The sequence below is a fragment of the Epinephelus lanceolatus genome, chromosome 8 (assembly GCF_041903045.1).
Source record: "Epinephelus lanceolatus isolate andai-2023 chromosome 8, ASM4190304v1, whole genome shotgun sequence".
Lineage (NCBI taxonomy): Eukaryota > Metazoa > Chordata > Actinopteri > Perciformes > Serranidae > Epinephelus > Epinephelus lanceolatus.
The window spans coordinates 27,695,661-27,707,817 of NC_135741.1; the positions used below are offsets into that span (position 1 = coordinate 27,695,661).

At 41.3% G+C, this 12,157-nt stretch overlaps 1 protein-coding gene across 13 annotated transcripts in view; it reads left to right on the top strand.

Annotated features, from left to right (window-relative positions):
* The window catches only part of chl1a (cell adhesion molecule L1-like a), a 71,250-nt gene that overhangs the window by 39,876 nt on the left and 19,217 nt on the right, over nt 1-12,157 (top strand). For all 13 annotated transcript variants that reach the window (XM_033628928.2, XM_078170122.1, XM_078170116.1 and 10 more), the window contains exons 17-23: nt 2,020-2,217; nt 3,494-3,564; nt 3,671-3,893; nt 4,739-4,854; nt 6,155-6,359; nt 8,763-8,885; nt 10,715-10,897. In XM_033628928.2, the coding sequence (XP_033484819.2) occupies nt 2,020-2,217; nt 3,494-3,564; nt 3,671-3,893; nt 4,739-4,854; nt 6,155-6,359; nt 8,763-8,885; nt 10,715-10,897 (1,119 nt within the window). The remainder of the gene's footprint in view (nt 1-2,019; nt 2,218-3,493; nt 3,565-3,670; nt 3,894-4,738; nt 4,855-6,154; nt 6,360-8,762; nt 8,886-10,714; nt 10,898-12,157) is intronic.

The following is a 12,157-nucleotide window of genomic DNA, read 5'->3' on the forward strand; positions in this document are numbered from 1 at the left end:
GTCATGTTCAGTTCAATTTTATTTACAAAGCCCAAATTCACAAATAACAGTTTGACTCAGAGGGCTTCACAGCACGCGACATTGCTCTGTGGTTGGACCCTCAGAGTAGATAGGGAAAAACTTCCCCAAAAAACACCTTTAACAGGGAAAAAAGGTAGAAACCTCAGGAAGAGCAACTGAGGAGGGATCCCTCTTCCAGGACGGAAAGACGTGCAATAGATGTTGTGTGCACAGATCAGCATAATGAAATTATAGTAATCCGTATTACATGCGGTGTCGAAATAATCAGACAAATGAGTTTCCCACCAGGTAAACTGAACATCCCATCAAGTTGGAACAAGTTGGAACAACTCGTTATGTAGGTGAAAATATTGGTACATGGCTTGCCAAGATCATGTCATGTTATGCAGAAACATGGCGTACAGAAGTAAATATTTGGTTGATGTTGAAAAACTTTTATTGCATATAATTCTTTACTCACGTAATTTGTAATATAGCATTAGGTTGTAACTGTTAGTTATTGTCCTTGTAGAGTGACTCAGATTAATCAGAAAAAATATTCATTAGCATTAAATCTGATACCAAGTTGGGTAAAGCAATATTTTAGTGGTTTTAGGGATTGTAGGTTACTGGTGCAGCAACAAGTCTGGGGCAAAAATACCACTGTAGCATAAAGCTTCTAACTGCTTCAGCGTACTTAGATAGCACCACAAATCTTCACTGGGATGTTAAACGCTCAATTAAATACAACTCACCTTTTTAGTAGCATCCATGTTGCTTCCACGTTACTACTTAAAAAGCTCATGAATGCACAGAGTCAGAAAAAATGACTTCCCAACATGTGAAATGGGACCATCCGAGGAGTGCCTGAATGCAGCATTAAGTTGAGATGGTAGATTTATTAGCCAACAGCTGCTTATTTACCCATCCAGTTACAGAGCTAAATTATCATTAATTTACAGTCATGTTTCTGGCCACCTGTCCAATATTCAGTCTTTTAGCTCTGTTTTTGGTCTCTACCAACTCCAGAGGGAAATATCTGTATCTTTAGCTGCTAAATGCTCCGCTATGTTTACCCTCTAGTTGCTAACTGTGCTTGTCTGCTGTTTGTTGCTGAGCAGGTAGCGCACAGTGAGTTTTTAGAGCTTTTTAGCTTGGCCACAGCTGCTTGCTGTGGCCAAAGGTGACACCATGAGAGTGGTGAGAGTGCATCAGAACATTAATATTATGGGCCGGACAGCTAAACTATAAGCGGAAACTTATTTTAAAGCTCTGTTAAACTGAGTGGAGCTGCAGATTCAGGTGATAATTGTCTGCAGAATAATCACCATGAGCCTTTCACAATGTTGTTTTCGGGAATTTCACATTTTTTCTAAAGAGTTAGATGAGATCAATATCGCTCTGGTGTCTGTACATTCAGTACAAACCAGGAGACGGGAATTAGCTTTGCATAAAGATTGTAAGCAGGAGGAAACAGCCAGCCTTGTTTTCTCCAAGGTTAAAAAAATCTGCCCACCCCTTAAGGTGTATGCTAAGCTAACCTAAAAGCCCCTGACTATAGCATTGTACTGCAAGCATGGATCTGAGAGTCCTCTCTTTACTGTTATCACAATACTGGTATTTCTAACTTTGATACAGTTCCTTGAAAAATACAATATTTGACACCATTTCTAATAGAAAAGAGAAATTAACATTGAGGGCATAGAATAAAAAAAGTATTAAAAGATAAATATTGCTGGGCCATATTATGACAACAGTGACTTTTCTTTTCTTTGTTACTAGAGAGCAGCAGCATGACTGCAGTAAATATTAACAACGGGAGAGAGTGAGAAAACACAGCTGTTACCGGGGTATTGACACTGTGGAAAGAGTGTTGAAACTGTTTCACATATTCAGAAACAATATGTTTCGATAAATAGATATTTTTTACAACACCACTCTCTTCTAACTCTCAGATAGAAATTATCATCAGTGGTATGCTGATAACTGATGCATCTCCTGTCTCCTCCATGAGCACAGAATTTATAGTGGAGTTCGAGGAGAGCCATTGGGAGCCCGGCAGGTGGAAGGAGCTCCAGAAAGTCCCCGGTAACCAGGCAACAGCTGAGCTGGCACTACATGGACACCTTAACTACCAGTTCAGAGTGTATGCTGTTAATGCTGTTGGACCTGGACCCCCCAGTGAGCCCACTGAGAGATACAAAACACCCCCTGCTGGTGAGGCTCGCTCCCTTTAATTAACATGTTCTGCTGTGGTTATCTGGTGATTGTGAGAGCACGCAAAGTTTTAGCATTTCTTTTGAAATGTGCACGGAGTTGCTGTGTGGAAAGAGGCCAGCCTTTGGCCACAGGACTTGGTAGCAGTAGGGGGTGTGGATATTTTTGGGTCTGAGACACCCTTAAAGTTGCCAAGTGTTTGCTTCAGTACATGTTGTTGCTTAATCTTGGCTCTCATCTGAATCTGCTTGTGCATGAAGTGAGGATACTTGTAGTGCAATTGCCAAAGAGTCTGTTGTATCTGCACATATGCATTTGTATTGTATAGTATAGTATTTTATTCAGTCATCACAGAAACAGCCTTATTATTAACACGTATGACTCGTTTTCTTAGGCAGACTATTGAATTTGTAGTCGTTTTAAAGGTCGACCCTCACAGTTCCACACAAGATATACACCGATCAGCCAAAACATTAAAATCACAGACAAGTGAAGTGATCAACATTGATCATCTTGTTACAATGCCATGTTCTGTTGGGAAACCATTGGCTCTGACATTTGTGTGGTTGCCACCAGACATGCTCCACCCACCTAAACACCAGTGCAGACCAGGTACCCCCTCCATGGCAGTGGCACTCCCCAGTAGCAGTGGCCCCCAGCAGGACAGCGTGCCATCCCACACCACAAAAACTGCTCAGGAATGGCCCAAGGAATGTGACAAAGAGCTCAAGGTGTCTCCAAATTCCCCAGATCCCAATCCGATCCCACAGGACTCAAAAAACTAAAGCTAATGCCCTGATGTCTGATACTATAGGACACCCCTCAGAGGTCCTGTGTTCATGCCTTGACAGGTCAGAGCCAAGTCCGGTCCACTGTGGGTACCTCTGGGGTACCAGCACGTCCCTCAAATGTTGGATCAGATTGGGATCTGGGGACTATGGAGGCCAGGTCAACATCTTGAGCTCTTTGTCCCGTTCCTCATGTCATTCCTGAGCAGTTTTCATGGTGTGGCAGCTGCAATGGTTTTCGGGTGGGTGAATGCAAGGACCCAAGGTTTCCCAATGAAATACTGCACTGTAGCAAGATGATCAATGCTGTTAACTTCACCCACCAATGGTTTTAATGTTTTGGCTGATCAGTGTATGTGGAAGTATAAGTGAGCAATAAACTATATACAAGGCTTCATAGATTTGCATTTTAGAAAAAATAGTAAGATGAATTTCTTTGTGATATTTTTTCATTAATAAATGCACGATTACACAACTTCTCTTTAAAGCTCCTGAAAGAAACCCGGAAAACATCAGAATTCAAGGCCATCTTCCTCATCAAATGGACATTAGCTGGGAGGTAAGAGAAAGAGCACATCAATCTACAAGATTGTGCACTGGAGACCAATATAGTATGGAAGCATTCCTTTAGATTTCTTAGTCATCAGTACACTCTCCTGTTGTAGCCGCTGCTGCCTATTGAACAGAATGGCCCGGGCCTCGAGTACAAGGTGAGCTACAGGAAACTGGGGGTGGAGGATGTCTGGAGGGAGCATCTGGTCAAAAGGCACTCCTTTGTCGTGAGAAACACGTCCACGTTTGTCCCCTACGAGATCAAAATACAGAGCAGGAACAGTTACGGCTGGGGACCTGATCCTAAAGTGGTTACTGGTTACTCTGGAGAAGATGGTGAGTTACAGACGTAATACTTCTACTGTATATTTGCATGTCATTTATTTATTAAATTAAAAATTATTTCAATTTTTATGCAACTCACTTCTCTCTTTCATTAAAATGTATCCTAAGGCTGAACTTGCACTTGTAGGTGTTGCTTTGCCTGTGACTTACTGTGAACTTCTTGTGTTATCGTATCCCACCCTGTCTTCAGTCGTCTTTTGGCATTGTCTGCGGGAAAATGTGTCAGGTTAAGTTCTTTCCTTTTTTCCTTTTGCCCATGGTTTTTAACCCCGTGCAGGTGTGCAGTAGTGACTTTTCCTCCCCTCTGCAAAAGCAAAAAAAAAAAAGAAAAATAAGAAACACCTTTGCTGAATCCAGCAGGTGGCAGATAACCTTTGTAGAGCAGAGGGATGTCAAATTTCCACTTCTGTCTCAAACTGTGGGAGATTTGACAGATCACGACACACTTTTCGCTGTAGGCCTACTGAAGCACAATGACTGCTTCTCTCTCTAGTGTCTGCTGTGCTTCTATCCCTCCCTACTTCCAGTGCAGTCACATGTAGAGCAGAAAATATTGAGAGCCTTTTTATTTCATGTTTGGTGTTGTATTTGTCCTTGCTGAAAGAGGAAGGAAAAAAATTGATGCTGCGTCATTTGGTGTCCAGCTGAGTGTGTATTTGTGCACATTTGTGCTGATCTACCAGCATAACTGTTTTTATTTACCACTATAACTATAACTCTGCAAACAGGTTTTCATTTTATTTTCTTTATACATGCTTTATGGAAGTGTCTCTGCAAAGGGAGCCTGTTGTTTGAAGCGTGTCTGTATTCCTGACCTTCCTCTATGTGTTGTTTAGTCCCGACTGCAGCACCACGGGACATAGCAGTGGAAGTAATCAACACCACTGTTCTGAGAGTAAGCTGGACCCCGGCTCCACCTGCCACAGTGCGAGGTCATCTCGGGGGCTACGATGTAAGTTTTCATGGTCCGGAAACCTGATTTCTTTCAGACTATGTTGTATAGCTGAAGACTTTTGAGGGCAGCAGGTACAAAGAGGTAATTAGAGTCCAATTAGATCAGTCTTTACCCCTTTTCACTCACCTGTCATCAGTGTGTCATATCCAAAGACAGCTCCTCAGGAAACAGACACCACTCACTTTCAATTTTGTCTTTTACAAGTGCTCTTTTCAACCAAATACTGTAAGTGCAATGTTTTAATAGGCAGGATAGAGCTGAGACGGAGATACAAAAAATATTCACTATGTGATTCCACAACTGTGAATATTCTCCATTTTTAGGTGCTATATATTCTCCATTTTTAGGTGCTATATATCCCAGAGCCAGCCCTGATAGAAATATCTTTAAAAGCAAAGCTTCCATAACAGCCTGACTATGTAATGCTGATTATATAGGTGAACAGGACATATGGGTGACACATTGTCATTGCCTGTAAAGCATAAAATTCACACTTTTCTAAAAATAAAGATATGTCTCCTCAGTATGACAAATGTATAGCTGGTAGTGATATAGTCATTATAGTAATGAGCACACAAAGAAAGTTTATTCCCAGAAATTGTCGTACATTGTGAGGTTCACCCAACCCGATGCGTTTCTGTATTTCAAAGTCCGTTAATGTCCCTTTTCTGAACGATACATCTTTTCTGGTGGAATGATTTTGTCATTAGTCTGCTAAGAAACAGCAGCGCACCACCTGATGAACTCAACGATGAGATCCGTGCATGTGCTCACAGCGGCATTTGAGAAAAGTAGTTGAAGGAATATGACAAGACAGATGTTTCATTTCATTGATGTAAAATTTTAGAAACGGTTTTCATGTACAGTACATAATTCAATTTAAAGGTGCACTTAAATGTGGTTATATGATATAATAGGTACCTTTAGAAATCATGGCACATTTTCCCTTACCTCCATTGTGTCACCTGTGTAGCTGTTATCATTAAATGTATGTAGGTGTGACAGTGGTTAACAGCCTGACACTGACAACGTGATCGTGCATAGCAGCTCCTCTGTAACATGCCGTCACTTGAGGTGATTGATATACAAAGCTACACCTCAGCATCACAGTTCATATGTGATGTCTGATTTCAGATAGCTGCCTCATTAAAGGGGGGACCAGGCATTAATTGCTCCTCCTCAACATGTTCTATTTTCGCTGTTCTGTCCTACTCTGTCTCTTTCTTCCCTCCCTCCTCTCTGTGGTCTCTGTTCAGACTCGCTCCTCATCAGCATTTCCATTACTCCCCCCTCCCAGGTTCAGTGGTTGAGGAAACGAAGTTTGCTGAATCCCAACAAGATTTTAGATGAGCGCCACTCCCTGTCTTTTCCTGGGAAGAGGACTCATGCCATCGTGCCGGGCCTGGAACCTTTCTCTGAGTACAGGCTCACTGTCAACGTTTTTAACAAGAAGGGCAACGGGCCCAACAGTGACCCGGTCACCTTCAACACGTCAGAGGGAGGTGAGGTGACACAAACATACAGCACACAACATATGGGTGCTCTTGATACATCTTTAAATACTCGTGCCAAGTAGAAAAAAAAAATGCTTACGGTCTGGCATCTGGTCGCTACCTTGTCATTAAGTTCCGACCTCACCTGAGCGCTGTGTCCAGGAACGTTCTGAACAGCAAGATAAGAGAAAAAAAATTCAGGCAGAGGTCAGAGTCTCTGCAGATAAATACACCATCACACACTTCTAGTGTGCATTAGTGTGGTGGTAGTTGATTGGCAGGGTTCCCGCAGTCATGGAAAACCTGGAAAAGTTATGGAATTTGTAAAAATCATTGAAAGTTTTTGATAAGCTATGGAAAAAACGCCCAGCAAATTTACCAAGAAAAAAAAATCAAGGGTCCTTGAAAAGTCATAGAAAAGTTTTGAAATTTTGTCAATGAAAATGTATGAGAACCCTGGATTCGGTGGGTACCCTGCTTAGTAGATGGGAAGGTTACCCAGGAGGATGTGTGTATGCTCTGCTCTATATTCAAATGGCTTTTTGGCTGATAGGTGGGTTCACTGTAAACAGCCAGAAAAAGAGGTGTGGATGTGCAGTGTATACCTGCTGTATCCACCACTACACCACTGCTAGTGGGCCACAAGTGACTACTGAGAGGGATTACATTTATGTGAGTCTATACATAAATGTTTTAGGAAAATGTGGCATGTTTTACCTTTAAAGTGATGCCCTCAGTGATACAATGAATTCTAACAAAAGCACACATTTCATTTACAAAAATGTGTTTTGCTAATTGTTACTTCACCTGGAGGTTTGAGCATAATAAATGTGCAGAGTTTAAAACCAGAAGGATGTTTTGACTGTTTTCACATTCATCTGCTGAATGTGGAAAATGTCTCTGTGCTTACCTTAAATCTGAATTTAAAGGAAATGGCAACTTTAGAATGAAAATACGGACAGTAGCCTACTTACTCAGCCTCATGCCGACAAGAAGTCCAGTGTAGTTTTTTAATCCACAGAATTTGTTCGGGGTATCCGAGGAAAACAGCTAGCCGGATTTTTCCATACACTTGAAGTGCATGGAACCCACATTTTGAAAATGTAATAAAACTCCGCTAGCTGTTATCCTCCAATATCCCAAATGAGTTTTGTGGATTAAAAAAAACTACACTGGACTTCTTGTCGACATGAGGGTGAGTAAGTACTGTCTGTATTTTCATTCTAAAGTGGCCATTTCCTTTAAGGTGTATACCTACAAGCATGATTTGTGACGCCACATACTTTGGAAATCAAGTGTGGTCCAGCATGCAACTAACAGACGTGTGATGCGGACACTTGAAACCTCTGATGCACATATACTGAGAATGGACTTTTTGGTTGTGTTCAGTAGTCAAACTCTAGCAACCAGGCAATTGAACTTTTTGTAGAAAAAAAAATATTGACACAAATTTTAACTAATTGATTATTAAATTAATTATTCTCTATGTGTTTTAAAGTATGTCCGAGAGTGAATTATTTGGTTTTTGGGGGAGACTGGTAGAAGATAAAGCAACTAAACTCAGTTGAGTAATGTAAGACTATTTGCTCAGCCTGCATACTACAGGTGTATATGTGTCACCATGGGTCTTGCATGTTAAGCAGATACTGGATGACTGTGGTTTGTCTCACCTCTGGTTCACACAAAAGTGCAGCAACATCAGCTGTCTGAAATAAAATGTTGAACAGAGGCTGAAGGATCAGGTCACGCAAACCGTGCATGCAAACTGTAGGAGTATCTGCTGCATGACAACCAAACGTACAGACAGGCTATATATAATTTTAGAAAATATAAAGGGCTGGTTAGAAACCAGAGGATCTGTAACCTCTGTAATGATAACTGCATATTTTGTTTGAATGTCGAGCTAAATAAATTACAGAGAAAGGTATTTACCAAAGAATTAAGCATGTTTAAATTGATTTTGTAATTGCAATCAGATAAACCCAAAAGTTCTTTTTAAATTAGGTGCTTTTTTTGAAGAATTTGAGACACATAAATGAATGAATGAAATAAAGTGACTGCAAGACAGCATTTAGTTTTAAGACAAGGAGACAGAGAAGAAGTTGTCAAAGATAGTTTCCAATGAAAACACTTTTCAAAGGCTGCTCAGTGTTAAAGCTGTGAAATGACAAAGCTGCTTAAAAAACAAACTGTCATACACTACATCAGTGTGTGTTTTATCTCTTTAACAAATAAGATAAGAGAGCTTAAAGCAGAGATAAACATCAAACATAAAGATGCTCAAAATGAGACATAGAAATCTTAACTTGTTGGCCAAAAACAGACTGGCACTGTGATGTAATATTTAACCACCTCATGATAAATAAATATGTCGACACAGTAGATGCATTAACATTATTGTCATTTTCATAGTTCCTGAGCAAGTGCCCATCCTGACCGCCTCCAACGCCCAGACAGACTCCATTTTGCTGGTATGGGGCCCACCGCTGCAGACAAACGGCATCCTCACCGGCTATCTCCTGCAGCACCACCTCAGTACGTACAGTGCACACACAACAGTGTTTGACTAATTACTCAGTGGCTCACACAGCGTAGACCTTTGGCCCTACACAAGGTTTTTCATTAATAGATTTCTCTTTTGCTGCAGCTCTGCTTTGTCTGTAGTGTGAGGCGCTGTGGGCGAAGTGTAAGCAGGAGTGTAGCTGCAGTGCAAGTAGGTGAAGGAAGATCAAGTCGGCGGGGAGGAAGTGTGGAGTGGGTGGATGTGGGATAAGACAGTTTATCTTTGAGTCTGAAGGTTTAATGCCCATTTAATAAACCTGAAAACATACAACATGCACATTCATCTACCCCCTATTTCCCCTCTCCTCTTTTGTGTTACCATACCAGACACTAGGTTGCACTGTTTAACACAGAACGCTCCACAATGGTCTGCAGCAGCACAACAGTACAGGCCACTTCAGATTGTAGTTTGACAGTTTCCTCAGTGTTTCTTATCTGGTATCCTCCTGGATTGCAGGTTCTCTTCCAAAAAGATCATTTCAGTCAGTGCTGTTTGTGCCTCTTATACAAATTTCTTTGGCATTTATCACCGAGAAGCATTTCGTCTTGCGAGAAATAAAAAAAATAAAAAATAAAAAAATAAAGAACACCTTTATGCTCGAGAACAGTTAGGGTGAAAAAGTGAGTGAGGGGCTTTCATTACGCTCTCTGTGTTTTCAAAGCCTACACTCTCGTTGGCTGACATTTCTGAAATCTTTTGTGTAAAATGTGAAGGCAGAGACAGCCCTTTGCCGCCTCCACCAGCACCCACGGAGTCTGGCCAGCTCTTCAATACACTCTGTCCCCCTCTCCTCTCTGCTTTTTCCCATATCAGATGTCAGACTTTACACAGATATACCCACACAATGCAGTCCGTGGGTGTTGGAGGTTTTTTCTTTTCCCAGTTGAATTGATTCACCAAGTAACTCCAGCTTATTTCAAATTTTGTTTTCTGTTAATTCCGTGATTAAATTTGACATTCCATAATACAGTACATGCACATCCTGTTGAAATGAAACTGCTGTGTAATTAGTCAATGAATATTTCTGACGGTGTTCACAAACACATGAAATATCCTGTATGCCGCGATGCAAACAAACATCAATTTTCCGAAGCGGCACCGCAGGCTTGGCACACATTCAGTTCTCACCTGCATTTCAACATTGGCACAGTAATGACATCAATGTGGGGGGTTTCAGGAGAACTGTGTTGCTTTCTACAGTCTGCTCACATACTGTACTTTGATCTATAATGCAAGTTTGGTGATACATTATGCTGCGTGTGATTGCTACTCCTCTGATTTCCTTCTACTGCGTCTGCCTTATGTTTAATTTTTCTTTTGTTTCTATGTCTTCACTCTGTTTTTTTTCTCCCACCTGTTCTTGTGTTTTTTTCTTCCCTTTACATAAGGGTTTTTTCGGCTTTTCCTTCATCACATCGCCTCAATTTCCTCCTCCTCCTGTAGTTCTTTCTCCTTCTCTCTCCCTATCCTCATCTTTTTATCCATTGCCACTTGTTTACACCCGCCCCCCAGCTCCTCTTGAGCTCTCTATCTCCCCCTTTCATCTCCTCTCCCCTTTCTTCGTAATGTATTCCTCCTCAGCTCACCTGTCACGACACGTATCTGCTATATTCACTTTCTGCATGAGCTAGCATGACATCTCTTCATCTTCCCCCTCCCTCAACCATTGACCCTCTTTATAGTTGTGTCCCATTAACATACAACACAGGCCAACAGCGATGACTTTTTTCTCTGCGTTGGTCCGTCAGAGGCTCACTCATGCTCCGTGAACTGACCTGACATCTTTCTCCTTCCTCTATAGTTAATGAGACCACACTGGAGGTGGTTGATTCCCAGGAGATGAACATCACTGGGGCTGACACCACCCAGTGGCAGCTCCAGGGCTTAGAGGAAGACAGCCTCTACCGCTTCCACCTCAGCGCTTGCACTCGAGCAGGTTGTGGACCTCCGCTGGCCCAGGAGAGCCACACCGTTCGTCAAGAACGTGAGTAGATGGGACCTGTGTACCTGTCGTGCTCGTGCGGCCGGTACAATATCACCTGCTTTGGCTTGGATATGAAAGTAGCACCACTTTTTAAAACATAGATTAGCACACTGCAGACATGGTAGCTGCAATGCAATAATGATTTATAAAAGTGGAGATAGTTACACTAATGGTTGATAATAATACACTTTATATAGCATCTGTCATACAAGAAATGCAGCACAAAGTGCTTTACAATAAGGGCAGTATAAGCACTGGATGTTTCACATGAAAATAGACATAATGGACATAAATCAGACAAGGCAATTTAATATAAAAGGACATTTAAAACAGTTTAAAACATGGATTCAGTGATTCATAAAATCATAGAGTTGTAAAACTATAAAGTTGCAGCAGTGTGAAGCGTAAATAGACAGTAAAAGTTAAAAAGAGATCGTTTCTGCAAAGTCAGAGCTAGTTAAAGTCTACAGTGAACAGATAGTCTAGCTTTCTTATAAGAATATTTAGCGAGCTAGCTTCCCTGATATCCATAGGTAGTGTGCTCCATAGCTTTGGGGCATAACTGACAAAAGCTGCATCCCCGATCTTCTTCCAGCTGTTGCTGGGATCCTCTAATAAACCAGCAGCAGATGATCACAGTGTTCTTGGAGGCAAATAGTCAACAAGGGAGTTAGCGGTGTAGCTCAGTCCCAGCCCATGTAGGGCTTTGTGTACAAGGAGGAGCTTTAAATCAATTCTAGATGTAACAGGAAGTCAGTGCAGAGCAGCTCCGACTGGCCTGATGTGCTCTCTCCTCTTGGTTCTGGTTAATAGCTGAGCTGCAGAGTTTTGAATGAGAAGTCTCTCGGTAGTGTTTTTTCTGGAGGCCAGAAAAAAGTGCATTACAGTAGTTGAGGCAGCTTGCAATAAAGGCATATATCAATTTCTCTGCATCTTTTTCATTCAGAAATGGTCGTACCTTGGCGATATTTCTGAGGTGGAAAAATTATGTTTTCGTCACCTTGTTAATGTGGGACCTGAAGCTTAGATCTGAATCAAGGATCACACCAAGACTTGTCACCTCAGATTTATTCCAGGGAGTTAAATTCCCCAGATTATTAAGCAGCATTTCTCTTTTTCTTTTTTCTTTAGGGCTGACAAGTAGAATAAATAAACGAAACAACATTATAAAGTTAAGGGTCATATTTTCACTACACTCTTATAGTGGCCAAAAGAATTCACAAAAATGACATTATTGTGATATCTAAGGAAAATTTTAAA